The sequence below is a fragment of the Trichechus manatus genome, unplaced genomic scaffold (assembly GCF_000243295.1).
Source record: "Trichechus manatus latirostris isolate Lorelei unplaced genomic scaffold, TriManLat1.0 scaffold00028, whole genome shotgun sequence".
Lineage (NCBI taxonomy): Eukaryota > Metazoa > Chordata > Mammalia > Sirenia > Trichechidae > Trichechus > Trichechus manatus.
The window spans coordinates 19996722-20010249 of NW_004443964.1; the positions used below are offsets into that span (position 1 = coordinate 19996722).

General features: G+C 54.9%; 1 protein-coding gene across 4 annotated transcripts in view; it reads right to left on the reverse strand.

Annotated features, from left to right (window-relative positions):
* Positions 1-342: 342 nt before the first annotated feature.
* CRHR1 (corticotropin releasing hormone receptor 1) overlaps positions 343-13528 on the reverse strand; it is a 46505-nt gene continuing 33319 nt past the window's right edge. The window contains exons 4-13 of one of the 4 annotated variants that reach the window (XM_004374260.1): positions 12832-12917; positions 7123-7229; positions 5715-5835; positions 5325-5478; positions 5041-5101; positions 1958-2030; positions 1600-1685; positions 1298-1433; positions 1083-1124; positions 343-627 (exon numbers count right to left, since the gene is read on the reverse strand). In XM_004374260.1, coding sequence (XP_004374317.1) covers positions 487-627; positions 1083-1124; positions 1298-1433; positions 1600-1685; positions 1958-2030; positions 5041-5101; positions 5325-5478; positions 5715-5835; positions 7123-7229; positions 12832-12917 — 1007 coding nt within the window. In that variant the 3' untranslated portion in view covers positions 343-486. The remainder of the gene's footprint in view (positions 628-1082; positions 1125-1297; positions 1434-1599; positions 1686-1957; positions 2031-5040; positions 5102-5324; positions 5479-5714; positions 5836-7122; positions 7230-12831; positions 12918-13528) is intronic. The other 3 variants (XM_004374262.1, XM_004374261.1, XM_004374263.1) reach the window with 3 other exon arrangements.

Consider the following 13528-nt stretch of genomic DNA (forward strand, 5'->3'; position numbering starts at 1 on the left):
GGGTTTCTGACCACATGGCTTCAGTTCCCAGAGGCATCATCATGGTGGTTCGGATACTGTCACAAGAGTTGCCATGATGCCAATGGGGCAGCAGATGGCCTCCCATAGTTGCTGAGGACAGTCCCCGGTCTCTGGTGGGCAGGCCATTTTGTGCTCTGGGAAAACACCTCTCTTGGAGGGGCCCGTGTGCTGTTCTGAGTTTTCCAGCTGGTTCTCCAGGGAGGGCTGGGGCAGTGGGGAGACAGAAGCCTTGGGCCCATCCCAGGCCTGTTGGTTATTTTCCATTCATCCCTGGCCCAGACTCCACCCACTCTTATAAGCCCAGAACTCCCAGCTCAGCTGAGGGGTGCAGGAAGGGAGCCCCCCTGGCTCTCATTGCTAGCTGCGCCTGGCGGTGAAGGTGGAGAAAGCAGACAGGGTAGCCAGCTGAGCCTGGTGATCATCTTCCCCAAACACAGTCTTGAGAACTGCTCCAGGCCTTCCAGCTCAGACGGCCGAGCTCTGCTTGATGCTGTGGAAGCTGACCCGGGTAGGGGAGGTGGGAATGGACATGGCACGGGCCACCCGAGCACGGATCGAGTGCGTGTCCTGCCATCGGTGCCATCTTTTCCGGATTGCCGAGCGGACCTGTGGGCATAGGACAGAGTGTGACATCTGAGTCAGGTCTGCAGGACCCCCATGAGCACCTGCACAGGTGAGCAGTGCATAGGGGCCACCCAGAAGGTGGATCGGTCACATCATTGACATTGTCTACTTGCATATTTGCTAGGACGATTCTCTCAGTGTCCTGAGGAAGGCAGTCTTTTTCTAATCCACACGCAGGCCAGCAGAGTTCCCATATGCAAGCCCTGCCCCAGGGCTTGGCCCTTCTTAATATGCAACCCATCCCAGACTCATGGATGAGACTGACTCCCTGCTTCTGGCCCCCCTGTTAACTGCCTATGAGAGCCAAGGAGTGGGTTGTCACAGCAGGAGCAGATCAGAGAGGTGACAGGGACTCGCTAGAGGTATCCCCCTAGGGACTTCGGAGCAGCCGGGCCTCCGACTACCTTGGGCCAGCCCTGGGCCCTGAGGGTCCTTACCTCACTGTTGAGGAAACAGTAGAACACAGACACGAAGAAGCCCTGGGGTGGAGGGAGAAGGCCGTCAAGGAACCAGGCCACCCACTGCCTTCGGCACCCACTGCCTCTCCCCAGCCTCCTGCTCCTCCAGGCCTTGGCCTGGTAGAATTCCCACCCAAGAGGTGCAGATCCGGCCCCTTGGGAGCTGGGGCCAGGGCAAGCGGTGGCAGCTGTACCTGGAAGGACTCCAGGAAGGAGTTGAAGTAGATGAAGACGACCCGGGAGACCTCATCCTCCCCGGGGTTCACGAAGAACAGCATGTATGTGATGCCCAGGAGGGGGAGCAGCACCAGAGTGGCCTTCACCGCCTTCCTGGGGGGCAGGGGGAGGGAGGCCCAGAGTCACAGCCCACCCAGGTGGGGCTGGGTCTGAGACCGGGGAGCTGGGGTTTCAGGAGGGAGTTCCAGGCCTGGGGGCATGGGGAGACCCTGGGCCAGAGGCTGGGATGGGTGGGAACCTGGGGGAGGGAACCAGTTACCTGTACTGAATGGTCTCAGATGTGGTGGATGCCCGGAGTTTGGTCATGAGGATGCGGACGATATTGAAAAGGAAGATAAAATTGATCTGAAATTTGAACACACCAGTGGGGATGGTGTGGGCATGTATGTGAGCTAGACACTGAGGTGGGGGCAGGTTCTGGACTCGCCTTTCTCAGTCTGGTCTCTGTCCCTCCCAGAGTTTTGTCTCTACCTTCATTAGTACTTGCACAGTCCAGGCCCAAGCCCCTTGTTGGGAGGCCCCCACCACTAGACAGAGGGATGTTTCAGGTCCACTGCAGGCACTGACTGTCCCTCTCCACTGTGCCCCTCGCTCCTGCTCACCCCCCAGGTTCTTACCAGCAAGACCAAGATCATGGGGCCCTGGTAGATGTAGTCGGTGTACACCCCAGGCCTTTTGCCAAACCAGCACCTGGAAGGCCACAGAAGGAAGGTGAGGGAAGGGGAACTATCTGGGTCCAGTTCAGTGGCATGGGGCAGGAGGTGGGGGGCCAGGGCAGGACTGGGGCCAGAAGCCAGGATCTGGGTGCTCCAATTCTAACCCTGGCAGACAGCCAAGCCACTTGAGTCCTCCACTGTGCCTCAGTTATCCCATCTGCAAAATGGGCAGCATCCTCTATTATGAGAGAGGAAGTTGTGGCGAGGACGGGGATTGTGGAAAAGACCAGAGTGGCCTGGGAACAGGCTGTGTGAACCATCCTCATCCTCAGGTGTGGGCCCAACACACTACTGCTTCCGCCAGTTCCCCCTTGGGGTCCTTCAGCCCCTGCTTGGGCTCAGCATGCCTGCTGGTGCGGGGCGGTGTGGACACACTCTTCAAGTGGTGGGCACCCAACAGTTAGCGATCTCTACCTGAATCTGTTTAATTGCAGTCTGAACAAGCTCAAGGTAAAGACTTCCACAGGTTCCACCTACCGCCGGAGGGCAGAACTACTTTGCATTTTCCTGAATTCCCCACCAGTAAGCTCCAGAGAGGTCTGGGGAGTGGGCAGGAACAGGGCAAACAAGAAGTCCCACATCCTCCTGCCTAGAAGCAGTTGGCAGGCACATATGTGGACTGACCCGCAAGAGCTGGATCTTGTGATGCTTCCATAAACCAAAAACTGATATTTCTATGTGAAACCTATTGATTTTTTAGGTTAGCAACAAATTCAAGTGTTCAAAAAACATTGCCCAGACCAAACGCAGCCTGTCTGTGGGCCAGGTCCAGCCATCCTTGGGGGCCTCTGGTTGCAACCTCTGGTCTATGAGTTCTGAGGACTCACCTGATTCCCTTCTGCTGTAGTGTCAGCACTTGACCACTGTTAGCTGTGGTCAGGTGCCATCGAGTCGGTTCCGACTCATAGTGACCCTATGTACAACAGAATGAAGCATTGCCCAGTCCTGCACTATCCTTATGTCTGAGCACATTGTTGCAGCCACTGTGTCAATCCATCTCACTGAGGGTCTTCTTCTTTTTCACTGACCCTCTACTTTACCAAGTATGATGTCCTTTTCCAGGGACTGGTCACTCTCCTGATAACATGTCCAAAGTACGGGAGACAGTCTCACCATCCTCGCTTCCAAGGAGCACTCTGACTATACTTCTAAGACAGACTTATTTGTTCTTCTGGCCATCCATGGTATAGTCAATATTCTTCGCCAACACCATAATTCAAAGGCATCAGTTCTTCTTTGGTCTTCCTTATTCATTGTCCAGCTTTCGCATGCATAGGAGGCAATGGAAAATATTATGGCTTCGGTCAGGCACACCTTAGTCCTCAGAGTGACATCTTTGCTTTTCAACACTTTAAAGAGGTCTTTTGCAGCAGATTTACCCAATGCAGTATGTCCTTTGATTTCTTGACTGTTGTTTCCATGGGCATTGATTGTGGATCCAAGTAAAATGAAATCCTTGACAACTTCAATATTTTCTCCATTTATCACGATGTTGCTTATAGGTCCAATGTGAGGATTTTTGTTTTCTTTATGGTGAGGTGTAATCCATACTGAAGGCTGTAGTCTTTGATCTTCATCAGTGCTCAAGTCCTCTTTGCTTTCAGCAACCAAGGTTGTGTCATCTGCATATCGCAGGTTGTTAATGAGTCTTCCTCCAATCCTGATACCACGTTCTTCTTCATATAGTCCAGCTTACTTTACCACTAGGTGGGGCTTTAGAGCTGCTCTGACCGACTTTCTTTTGCTGCTCCTGCATCCTTTTCCCTCTAAGGTAGACACGCACCCATGCACGTGCGCGCGCGTGCGCGCGCACACACACACACACAGGAGACCTTCTTGAAACTTGTTCTTCCACCCTTCCCCTGCTGCCACACGCACATCTGCACACCTGAGGCACAGGAGCCACTGCCCAGGGCTCCTGTTCTGGGCCCCCAGGCACTGTCCTGGGCATCACTGCCAGGCCCCCAGTTTGCGACAGTCAGGTCTCTCCTTTGGCCCCTCTCCCAGACCTTGCCCCACTCTGCAGCTGTGCAAATGAAGTGTGAGCCAGCTGGGCCTAAGTCAGGAAGGAGTCACCAGGGAAATATGGAATATTTGGCAAAGAAGATCCTGGTGCCTCCCCCGGCAGCCAAAAGACTGTCTACGCCCACCTCGTACGCCTCTCTCTCAGCCGTTCTCCGTCTCAGTGACACTCCATCTCAGCGGCACATTGGAATCACCTGCACAGTTTTTAAAAACCCTGGTGCCTAGCCCACACCCTCGACCAATTACATCCAACTCTCTGGGGGCGGAGGCCAGGCATCAGCGGTTTTTAAGGCTTCCCAGGTGATTCTGATGTACAGCTAAGGTTGCAAATGACTGCAGAAATCTCATTTTCGAGGGTGATGGGAATACCTGAGCCCATTTTATAAGCATCCACAGGACTTCAGAGCTGGAAGGAGCCACTGAGATCATCTGGAGGTTTTCAATTTTTATTAAATACACAGAATCATTTGTTAAAATAAGTCTTAATATTCATAGACAATATTTATATAGAGCTTACTATGTGCCAAGCACTATTCCAAATGCTTAGTATATATTAATCCACGTTACCTGCAGAACAGCCCTTTGAGGTAGGCACTATTATTAGGATGCCCATTTTACAGACGAGGAAACTGAGGCATGTTGCAGTAACCAGCTCAAGGTCACATAGCTAGTTAATGATCGAGCCACGATTCAGAACCAGGGAAGTCTGGCTCCAGAGACAGCCCATAACCCTTACACAGTCCTGCATCTTGTGAAAGGCCAATATGCAAGGCAGAGAAAAGAGACCTGGAGCCTGCCTGCCCAGTACCCCTCAGGTGGAGCGCTGTCAGGGGGCCTCTGATTGAGTCCAGCCCCTCTCTTTACAGATGCAGAAACCATGGCACCAAGAGGGAAGGTGACGTGGCCCAAAGCCCTTAGAGAGTCTCAAGCAGAGGGCAGCGAAGGAGGAGGTGACTTACTTCTCATTGTCGTAGTACAGCTTCCCAATGGCCCAGGCCACGATGATGGGGAAAGGCACGCCTGGGGGAGAGATGACGCTGTCACAGAGGGCCCCGGGGACCCCAGTGCAGACCAGGGCCTGGAGGTGGGCACCCATGGCCCAACATGCCTCCTTCAAGATGTTCCCAAGTAGGGGCAAAGGGCTATGAACACACCCCACCGTCCCAACCTGCGCCACGGTCTCGCAGCCCCCAGCCCGCTGGCCGGGGTCTGGGGGAGGAGTGGGCAGCGTGGGGCCGCTCACCCCAGCCGATGCAGATGAACATCCACTTGTGCAGCCGGCTGGTGGAGTAGGTGAGGACGATGGCCGTGTGCAGGTAGCAGCCCTCACCGAACATCCAGAAGAAGTTGGTCACGTGGAAGTAGTTGTAGGCAGCTGTCACCAACCTGCACCATCCCTGCCACCCCCACCACCACCGGAGACAGTGGTGAGCCAAGTTGAGGGGCAAGAGACAGGGGCAGCACCCCACCCTGGGGCCTCCTCTTGGCAGGATGGGGCACCCTCTGAAATCCCCTCCTGCTCAGTGGGCCCCAAGGCCTGTCCGCAGCCCCTCCTCCCCACAGGTGACCCCTCCCGGGCCCTTCCTCTGACCCTGAGCCTGGCCCTGTCCCACCTCCCCGGGCCAGGACTCACCACGTTGCTCTGGTGGACTTCAGGGCTCATGGTGAACTGGACCACGAACCACATGGCATTGCGTAGGATGAAGGCTGAGATGAGGTTCCAGTGGATGATGTTTCTCAGGCACCAGATGCTCCTGGGGGCAGAAGGGGTGAGTGGATGATGGGAACAAGGGGAAGGGAGAGAGGATGAGGGACAGGTCCCCAGCTTCACTCTAGCCCAGATGTACAGATGGGGAAACTGAAGCTCAGAGCAGGGCAGACTGGCCAAGTCACACACAGAGGTGGCAGCAGAGGGGCCCCTCCTACCTGCAGCCTCCGACGGACTGAGGGCTACTCACCCTCTGGGGTCCCCCCTTGTTCCCATGGGCACTGCTACTCTTTCTGTAGTTCTGGGATTGAGGTCAGAGCCACGTCCAGGCTTGGGAGTCTCTGAAGACATATGAACTAGAACTGTGTGATCAATAATAATTGCTGCCACATATTCAATACTGACTTTCTACAGTGTGTTTCATGTATTTTTTTCTACAATCCTTACAACTATACAGAATGACCGTTATTCTCCCTAGCTATGGAGAAACAAGCCGAGGCTCAGAGAGGCTGAGTAACCTGCCCGAGGATGCTCAGCTGGGATGTGTCTGTCAGGATCTGGACCAGCTCTGCTCCACTCCATACCTTAGAACACTGGAGTGTGGAGAGCGTGCAGGAATCAGAGTCCCCCCTCAAGGCCCAGTTGTTCTCAAGGTGACCACACTGAGATCCCCCCTCTGCAGGGGGGACTTAGGCTCCCTGGAGAGAGGACCAGCAGCAAAGGAACTGCGAGCCCTCCTGGTCTCCCTACCACCATCTCTGGGGATGTACCCTCCACGGCAGCCCCTCTTAGGGTGTCTCGGCTGGCCCCATCCATCCCACTCCTGCCCAGCCTGGGGGACCAGCTAAGGGAGCCTCTGGCGGGAAGCCTCTGTCCCAGCTTCCAGCCTTGATGCTCAGCCCTGCCTCCACCCTCTCCATTCCTGGCACAGACCTGCCTGCACTGCCATCAGCATCCTTCACAGTAGTGCTGGGGCCCCAGGCAAGTCTAAAACCCAAAGTGGGTCACTCCATGGAGCCCCATCCCTGGGGCTCCACCTTCCCAGTCATCCCAAGTGGGTGCAGCTCCCCTGGTGTGGATGGCAAAAGTCAAGCCTGGACTTTGTCCCCCCTACCTCTCCACCCCCAGCAATTCCTGGGGAGGGGACAGAAGTGCCCTGCCCGAGGTTCCAGAAGACCGAGACTCCTATCTATACCACCTTCTCCCACTGAGGTGATGGGGCAGGGCTCCGCCTCCACAGCAGTCCCACCCTGGAGCCACCTTTCCCCAGAGCTTCTTCTCTGCTCCACCCAAGGGCCCAGGTGCAGGAGGAGGCAACCTGAAGCCCTCTCACCTGAGCCGCAGAAAGAGGACAAAAGCCACCAGGAGGGCCACCAGGGAGATGCAGTGGCCCAGGTAGTTGATGACGACAGCGACATGGTAGTGCACCTTGCTCTTCTTCTGAGGCAAGAGAAAGGGACAGAGGTCCTGTGAGGCTCCCTCCCACCCATGGCCCATCGGTGGGCAAGACAGAGCAGGCAACCCTAACGGCACTTACTCCCCCTCCCCTGGGCCCTACTGTGCACCAAGCATTGCCCTAGAGCAGCGCTGCCTAGTTTGAGGCTGTGGCTCTGACTGTCAGGCTCTGTCTGGGGTTGCATGTCGCTGGTGGAAGTACCAGCTGAGTGTCTCCCTCGCACAGGCTTCCCGTTCTGCGTGCTCATATGCATGTGCACGGCTCTCAGATGTGCTCCCCTGCCCACATCTGCCCACGTTCCCATTCAGTCCAACAGCATGCGGCCCTAATGGGTGCAGAGACGTCACTCCTCTAAGACTTCTTTCCTCCACCCATTTCCCAGTTGAGCACCCATTTTCTTGGTTGCTCCTGAAGCCCTCTGGCTGCCGTTGATGCTGCTCCCATTACCAAGGGGGCTGGGAGAAGCTGCTGTGTATTAGCAACCACAGCAGCATTAGAAACCATTAAAAAAATCTCCCTAGACTCCATAACTCGCTTCCCAGGTCCTTCCCTACCCCCAGCCCAGAAGGTCTGCTGGAAGGGAGCAGGATCCATTCCCTGGACCGTAAAAAATACCCCAATTTTACTTCCTAATTCATTGAATATACTGATGGAGGCTGAAAAATGCCATGGTCTTCCTCTTTTCAGCAAACTTAAGCCTCAGAAGTGATGAAGCCTTTCTCATTTACAGAGTATTTTCATATCTGTTTTCTTCTCCAACTCTCAAGGCAACCCTGTGGCAAGAGCTGGAAGAGTTACTTTGCAGAAAAACAGGCCCGGAGGTATGTTGACTTGCCCACGGTCACCCAACTTCAAGATCGCCTCTTACCTGCACAGCTGAGGCTGCGAGTGGGCCCCCATCTCACAAGTGGGGGCTGGCTGGCCCCCCGTTCCCAGCTCTTTGCAGACTCCTGCCCCAGAGCAAAGCCTCCATCACCCTTTTCTAGGTCCCAAGAGAACAGGGCCCACGAAACCCAGGCCTGGCACTCAGAGGGGCTCAATAGGTGGAGGAAGCAACTGGCTTTGAAAATGGGGTCCCTGTTAGCACCTCCCTCCCTTACCCTTTGCCAGGTTGTGGGGTAGGGCCAGGGGATGGTGATGTATAAAACCTAGGAAAGCGTAAGTCAAGAAAAGGATGAATATTCAAAGGTCTTGTTCATCCTTTCTGAGCCACTGAAGCATCCCTGGCTCCCCACAGACCTTCCTGTGGGAGTTACAGAATCCACATAAATCAGAGCGGGACCCTAAAGGATCAAATCCAGTTCTACCCATCTTCCGGATGAGGAAACTGAGGCCTGGGCAGGTCAGTGATTTTCCCAATTTCATCTACCGGAGAACAAGGGATACACTTTAGAGATTGGACACCCAGCAGACATCCCAGAAAGGGCCTCAGAAGGGCTGGGCCCCAAACCAAAACCAAAACCAAAACCACTGCTGTCAAGTCGATTCCAGCTCATAGCAACCCTATAGGACGGGGCAGAACCAAGGCTGTAAGCTTTGCAGAAGCAGACTGCCAGATCTTTCTCCTATGGAGTGGCTGTTGGGTCAAACTGCTGACCTTTCAGTTAGCAGCCGAGCACTTAACCACTGCATCACCAGGGCTCCTTGGTTAGGCCCTAGGGAGGTGTAAATGGAGGAGAGAGAGACACTGGGAGGGCCGTGGAAAGGACAGAAGGGAAAGGAAGTGGAGGGGGAAGGAAGGGAAGTGAAGGGAAGGAGAGGGAGGGGATCCACCACCCCCATGCAAATGGGGAGGGTCTCCAAGAGCCTGGTAGCAGATGCCAAAATCCAGAACTCCAGAATATGCACACATCACAGCCTGTCTGGAGCTGGCACTTAATTTCCTTTTATTAAATTTTCCACAAGCCCATGCTGAGAAGCCCTGGAGTAATAACAACATCTGTGGAGTCTAGAATGGCAAGACGTCCCAGCTTCCTCACAGGGCCCTGGTTCACCTGGATCAGCTGTGGTGGTGGGGGCTTCACTGCCCTCTGCCGCCCCTGCATGGTCCCCACCAGATAGTGCCCGTGTCGTTGGATTCAGGCTGGGAAGGAGTCACTTACTGAGCACCTACTGTATGCTGGGCCCGGGGCCAGGCACTTTACTGACATCATTACTTTTCATCCTCACAAGTGCCCTCTGAGACTGGTTCTTTCGTCCCTGTTTTTCCAGCTGAAGAGGCTGAATAATTGGCCCAAGCCACCCCGGTCTGCCTGACTGGTCTGGCTGGCTTTAAAGTCCCTCCTTTCCCTGTCCCCAGGGTGCATTTCTTGAGGGACAACCAGGATTGAAAGCAGAGGCCTTCTCTGGTGACAGCATCTGCAGTGGAGGGAGACAGGGTATGGGGGGCTGATACAGGGAGTGAGGGTGTGGTGCTGGGGGTCAGCACACAACCTAGACTCCCCATTTTGGGGCCTGTCCCCTGGTGGTGACAGCGGTGAGCAGGTCTCACCAGGCCTGGGACCTCCAGGGTGCCCTGCCAAGTCCCATGTCACATGCAGCCATTTCTGCAAATCCATTATGTGCAATACCCCAGGGCACTGGCGCTTAATTAGGGCATAGCCCAGGCCTGTGAGTAGAGAAATCGCTGCTCAACTAATTGGATACTTTCCTCTGCGCAGTTTCAGGAGGGACAAGGGAGTCTTGAGGGTAGGCAGGGGTCCGGTGAGGCTGGGGGCTGGCAGAAGGGGATAGATTTTCACTAATTAAATTAATCGATTACCCAGAGTGCTAGACAATCTGGCTGGCAGGTGCGGATGAGAAAGGGATGGTAAAGCCAGGCAGAGGTGGGCCAGGTGGAGGTGGGGGGCAGCGCCGGGCATCTGGTCACTGCATGCGGGGGGAGGTGTGGGGGGCAGTCCCACTGCGTCAGAAACCAGAGGAAGGGGGCAGACGAGTTACCTGTGGTCTTGTCATCAATGCCCCCACCCTCCAGGTGTACATGACAATCTTCCCTGACTTCACAGGTGAGACAGAGACAGAGGGGTGGGGAATGGATGGAGTGCCCTCCACGTGCCAAGACACAGGCAAGCGTCATCCTCCCATCCACCGGGAGGTAGATATTTGTATCATTCCCTGCCGTTTTACAGGCAAGGAAGCTGGGATTTAGTGAGGTTAAGTTACCCGCCCAGTGTTACACAGCTCGTTAAGTGCTGGGACCAGAATCCAAGCCCCAAACGTCTGTCCCCATGATACTGCCAAAGAGGGGGACTGTGAGGAGCTGAGGCTCCCAGGTCCTCTTTCTCACCCTAACCTTGGTGGAGAAGGGAGAGACCCCTGTCCCAGAACGGGAGGATGAAGGTAGCTGACCTAACGTTTTTGAGTCTTTGAAGGTGGGGGGAAGAGCTGCTGTGCCCCCCGCCACACCCCCCTCCCAAGCTCCAGTCACCTAGAAGGCAAGGGGACTTAACTTAGAGCAGGAGAGAGTGGGGTGAACTGTGAAGAAATTCCCCTGACCATCAGGAGCAAATCCAGGGAGGGAGGCTGGGAGCAACTGTGGTGTCTCTAGTTTGCGGATTTCCAAGAAGGGCAGAGACTTCCAGGCGCAGCTACATTGCTGGCTTCAGGCTCTGCAGGCTCAGCAGGCCGGTCAGAGCAGATGGTGAGAGCCACGGAGGGCTGAGACTCCTTGTCTAGCTCTGCCTCCCCCATTAGCATCCTGCTCTGGGCACGACTGTGGTCCTGAGTCGCTGACAGAACTGACCTGCTGTTTTGAGCACAAATCCTGTTTCCCTTTCTCCCAGCTCCCTCGTATGCGCCATGTAAGGGGCTACCCACCAACCTGAGTGGTCTTCTGGCCACCCCTACCCAAACCCATCTCCTCTGGCCAACTGTGGTTGCTAATGTGGAATTCTCGCTTTCCTTCCCTCATTCAAGGGGATACATCTCGTCCCCAATCCCAAGACCTGCCAGGCTGGCTCACTAGGCGGGTGCTTAGGAACTTGGGGGCTATCTTTGCTCAGGTCAGGTCCTCGAGAAGCCGGGTCAACCCATGCCCGGCTTGGGTGGACCCCATGGTTCTGGCCCGGATGATGTGAGACACCAGGGAGCCCCTTGCCCGCATCCCGAGTAACACTCCCACTCTGCCAGAAGCAGCACCAGCAGGGAGCTTTAGGCTAAGCACGCCCTATCTTCGCATCTTCTGGAAGGGGCCAGCAGAGCACATTAGCTCAGGGTCAGGGTAGGGTGCTATGGATGGGGAAAAGCTGTTCTTCCTCCATTACCCTTGCCTCCCAGGGTTCCTGGCAAAGAGGAGCCTGGACTCAGAAACCCCCAGTTCCAGGCTCTGACTCACTCTGCCCATGTGACCTTGCATCAGCCACTCCCCCTTTCCAGGCTTCAGTCTCCCCATTTGTAAAATGAATGGGTTGCACTAGATCAAAGTTTCTCACTTTTGCCCCATCAGAAGGCTCCCCTGGGGCACTTGTTAAAAATACAGATTCCCAGGCCCTCTTTAGCAATTTTGATTTACTGGGTCTTAGGGGCAGCCCTGGAACCTGTATTTGAACACGTGCTCTGGGTAATTCTAACTAACAGGCAGGTCTGGGAACCTCATGTCTGGATGGAGGGTCTCCAAGGTCCCTTCCAACTCAGATCCTTTAGGTGTTGGAGTTCTTGGGACTGCCTGGACCAGGCCTCTGCCTCACTGCTCAGGAGCCTGCGGCCCTTGGACAGTCCGGGGGGCATCCTCCCTTCTGCCTTTTGCTTTCTGCTCACCCATTCTTCCAGCTTCACAGCCCCCACCTTCCTCAGCACCCACTGAAGGGGAGAGGACACAGGGAGCAGCGGGTAGCAGCAACACCAGGCGGATAGATACATTCACACATCTGCCAAATGTCATCCTTAAAAAGACTATTCATTGCAGCACGGTTTGTAGTCACTGAAGACTGGGAATAAAGGTTGGTTAAATAAATTATGGTACATCCGTACAATGTGATATTATGCAAATGTAAAAAAGAACAAAGATGCTCTTTACGTACTGAGATGGAACAATCTCCGAGATAGATGGTTACATGAGAAAAGCACGCATGGTGCCAGTGTGTGTAATATGCAACATTCGGGTAAAACCAAAAAAGAACATACACACACCATTTCCTGTATATGTAGAGAATATCTCTGCAAGGACACTAGTGAAACTGGCAAAATGGTGAGCTCTGGGGAGGGAACCCAGTGGCTGGGGACCGGGGTGACAGGGAGACTTTCACTGTATTTCCATTTGTACCTTTTCAATTTTGTATATTGTGTACATCATTTTGACTCAAAAACATTTAAATTTTTAAAAGGACCTCTAAGGGCTTTTTCAAACTACACTGCTACCTCCACCCCCGTCCCTGATTCTGATACAACCCCGTGGTCGGACTTTGATGTATTTCTCTGGAGAGTTGGGGTGGAAACTGGATGAGAATCCATGTCTTGTGTGACCCCAGCTCAGTATCACGCCGGGCACATGCGGCCACCCAGTGAGCATGGGGGGAAGGAAGGAAGGAACAAGGACCCAGCTCATCCCAGTGCTGGGGCCCCTGAGCCACCCTACTTGCTCAGCCTCACCTCCTCGTTGAGAATCTCCTGACACTCTGAGTAGTTCACGCGGGTGGCCCAGCTGCCATTGACCAGGCACTCACGGTAGCCATTGTCTGGACAAAGAAGAGAGAATCAGAGTGATCCACAGGCTCCTCTCCCGAAGAGCAACCTGAGTGTCTGTCCCCTCGTCCATCCATCTTGCCATCCATCCTGGGCCAGCAGAGGGGCCTGTCTTGCTGGTGGGCTCTGGTATGAAGCTCGGGAGAGAGGCTTCCCTACTGCCCCCAACTTCCTGCCTCTTTCTGCCCACTGGCGCCCAGCTGGGTATGGTGGTTGCACTAGCCCCTGCCTGTGGGGCCCCGGCTCTCCCCACCCAAGCCTGGCACAGTCACCCCTATGGGATGGGCCCATGGACAGGCTTGGCCAGCTCACTGAGCTGTTCCCTTTCAGGTCCTTACTTGATGGCAGATGACGTGGTGGGCTCTCATTTGAGACCTCCCACGTCGTGGTCTCACGTGGCAGCTAAAATGAATGGGGAGCTCTCATGAGTCAATTCTCACGTGGCTGAGCATGGTACAGAGGGAGGGTATGTGGTGACAGCTCGAGTGGCAAATTTAAATGACAGGGTTTCATACGGTGGGACTACCCGTGGTGGATGCTTCCCGTGGGCGGTCCTTATGCGGGTCTCACGTGGCAGGGTTTCACACAGGCTGGGGCTCACGAG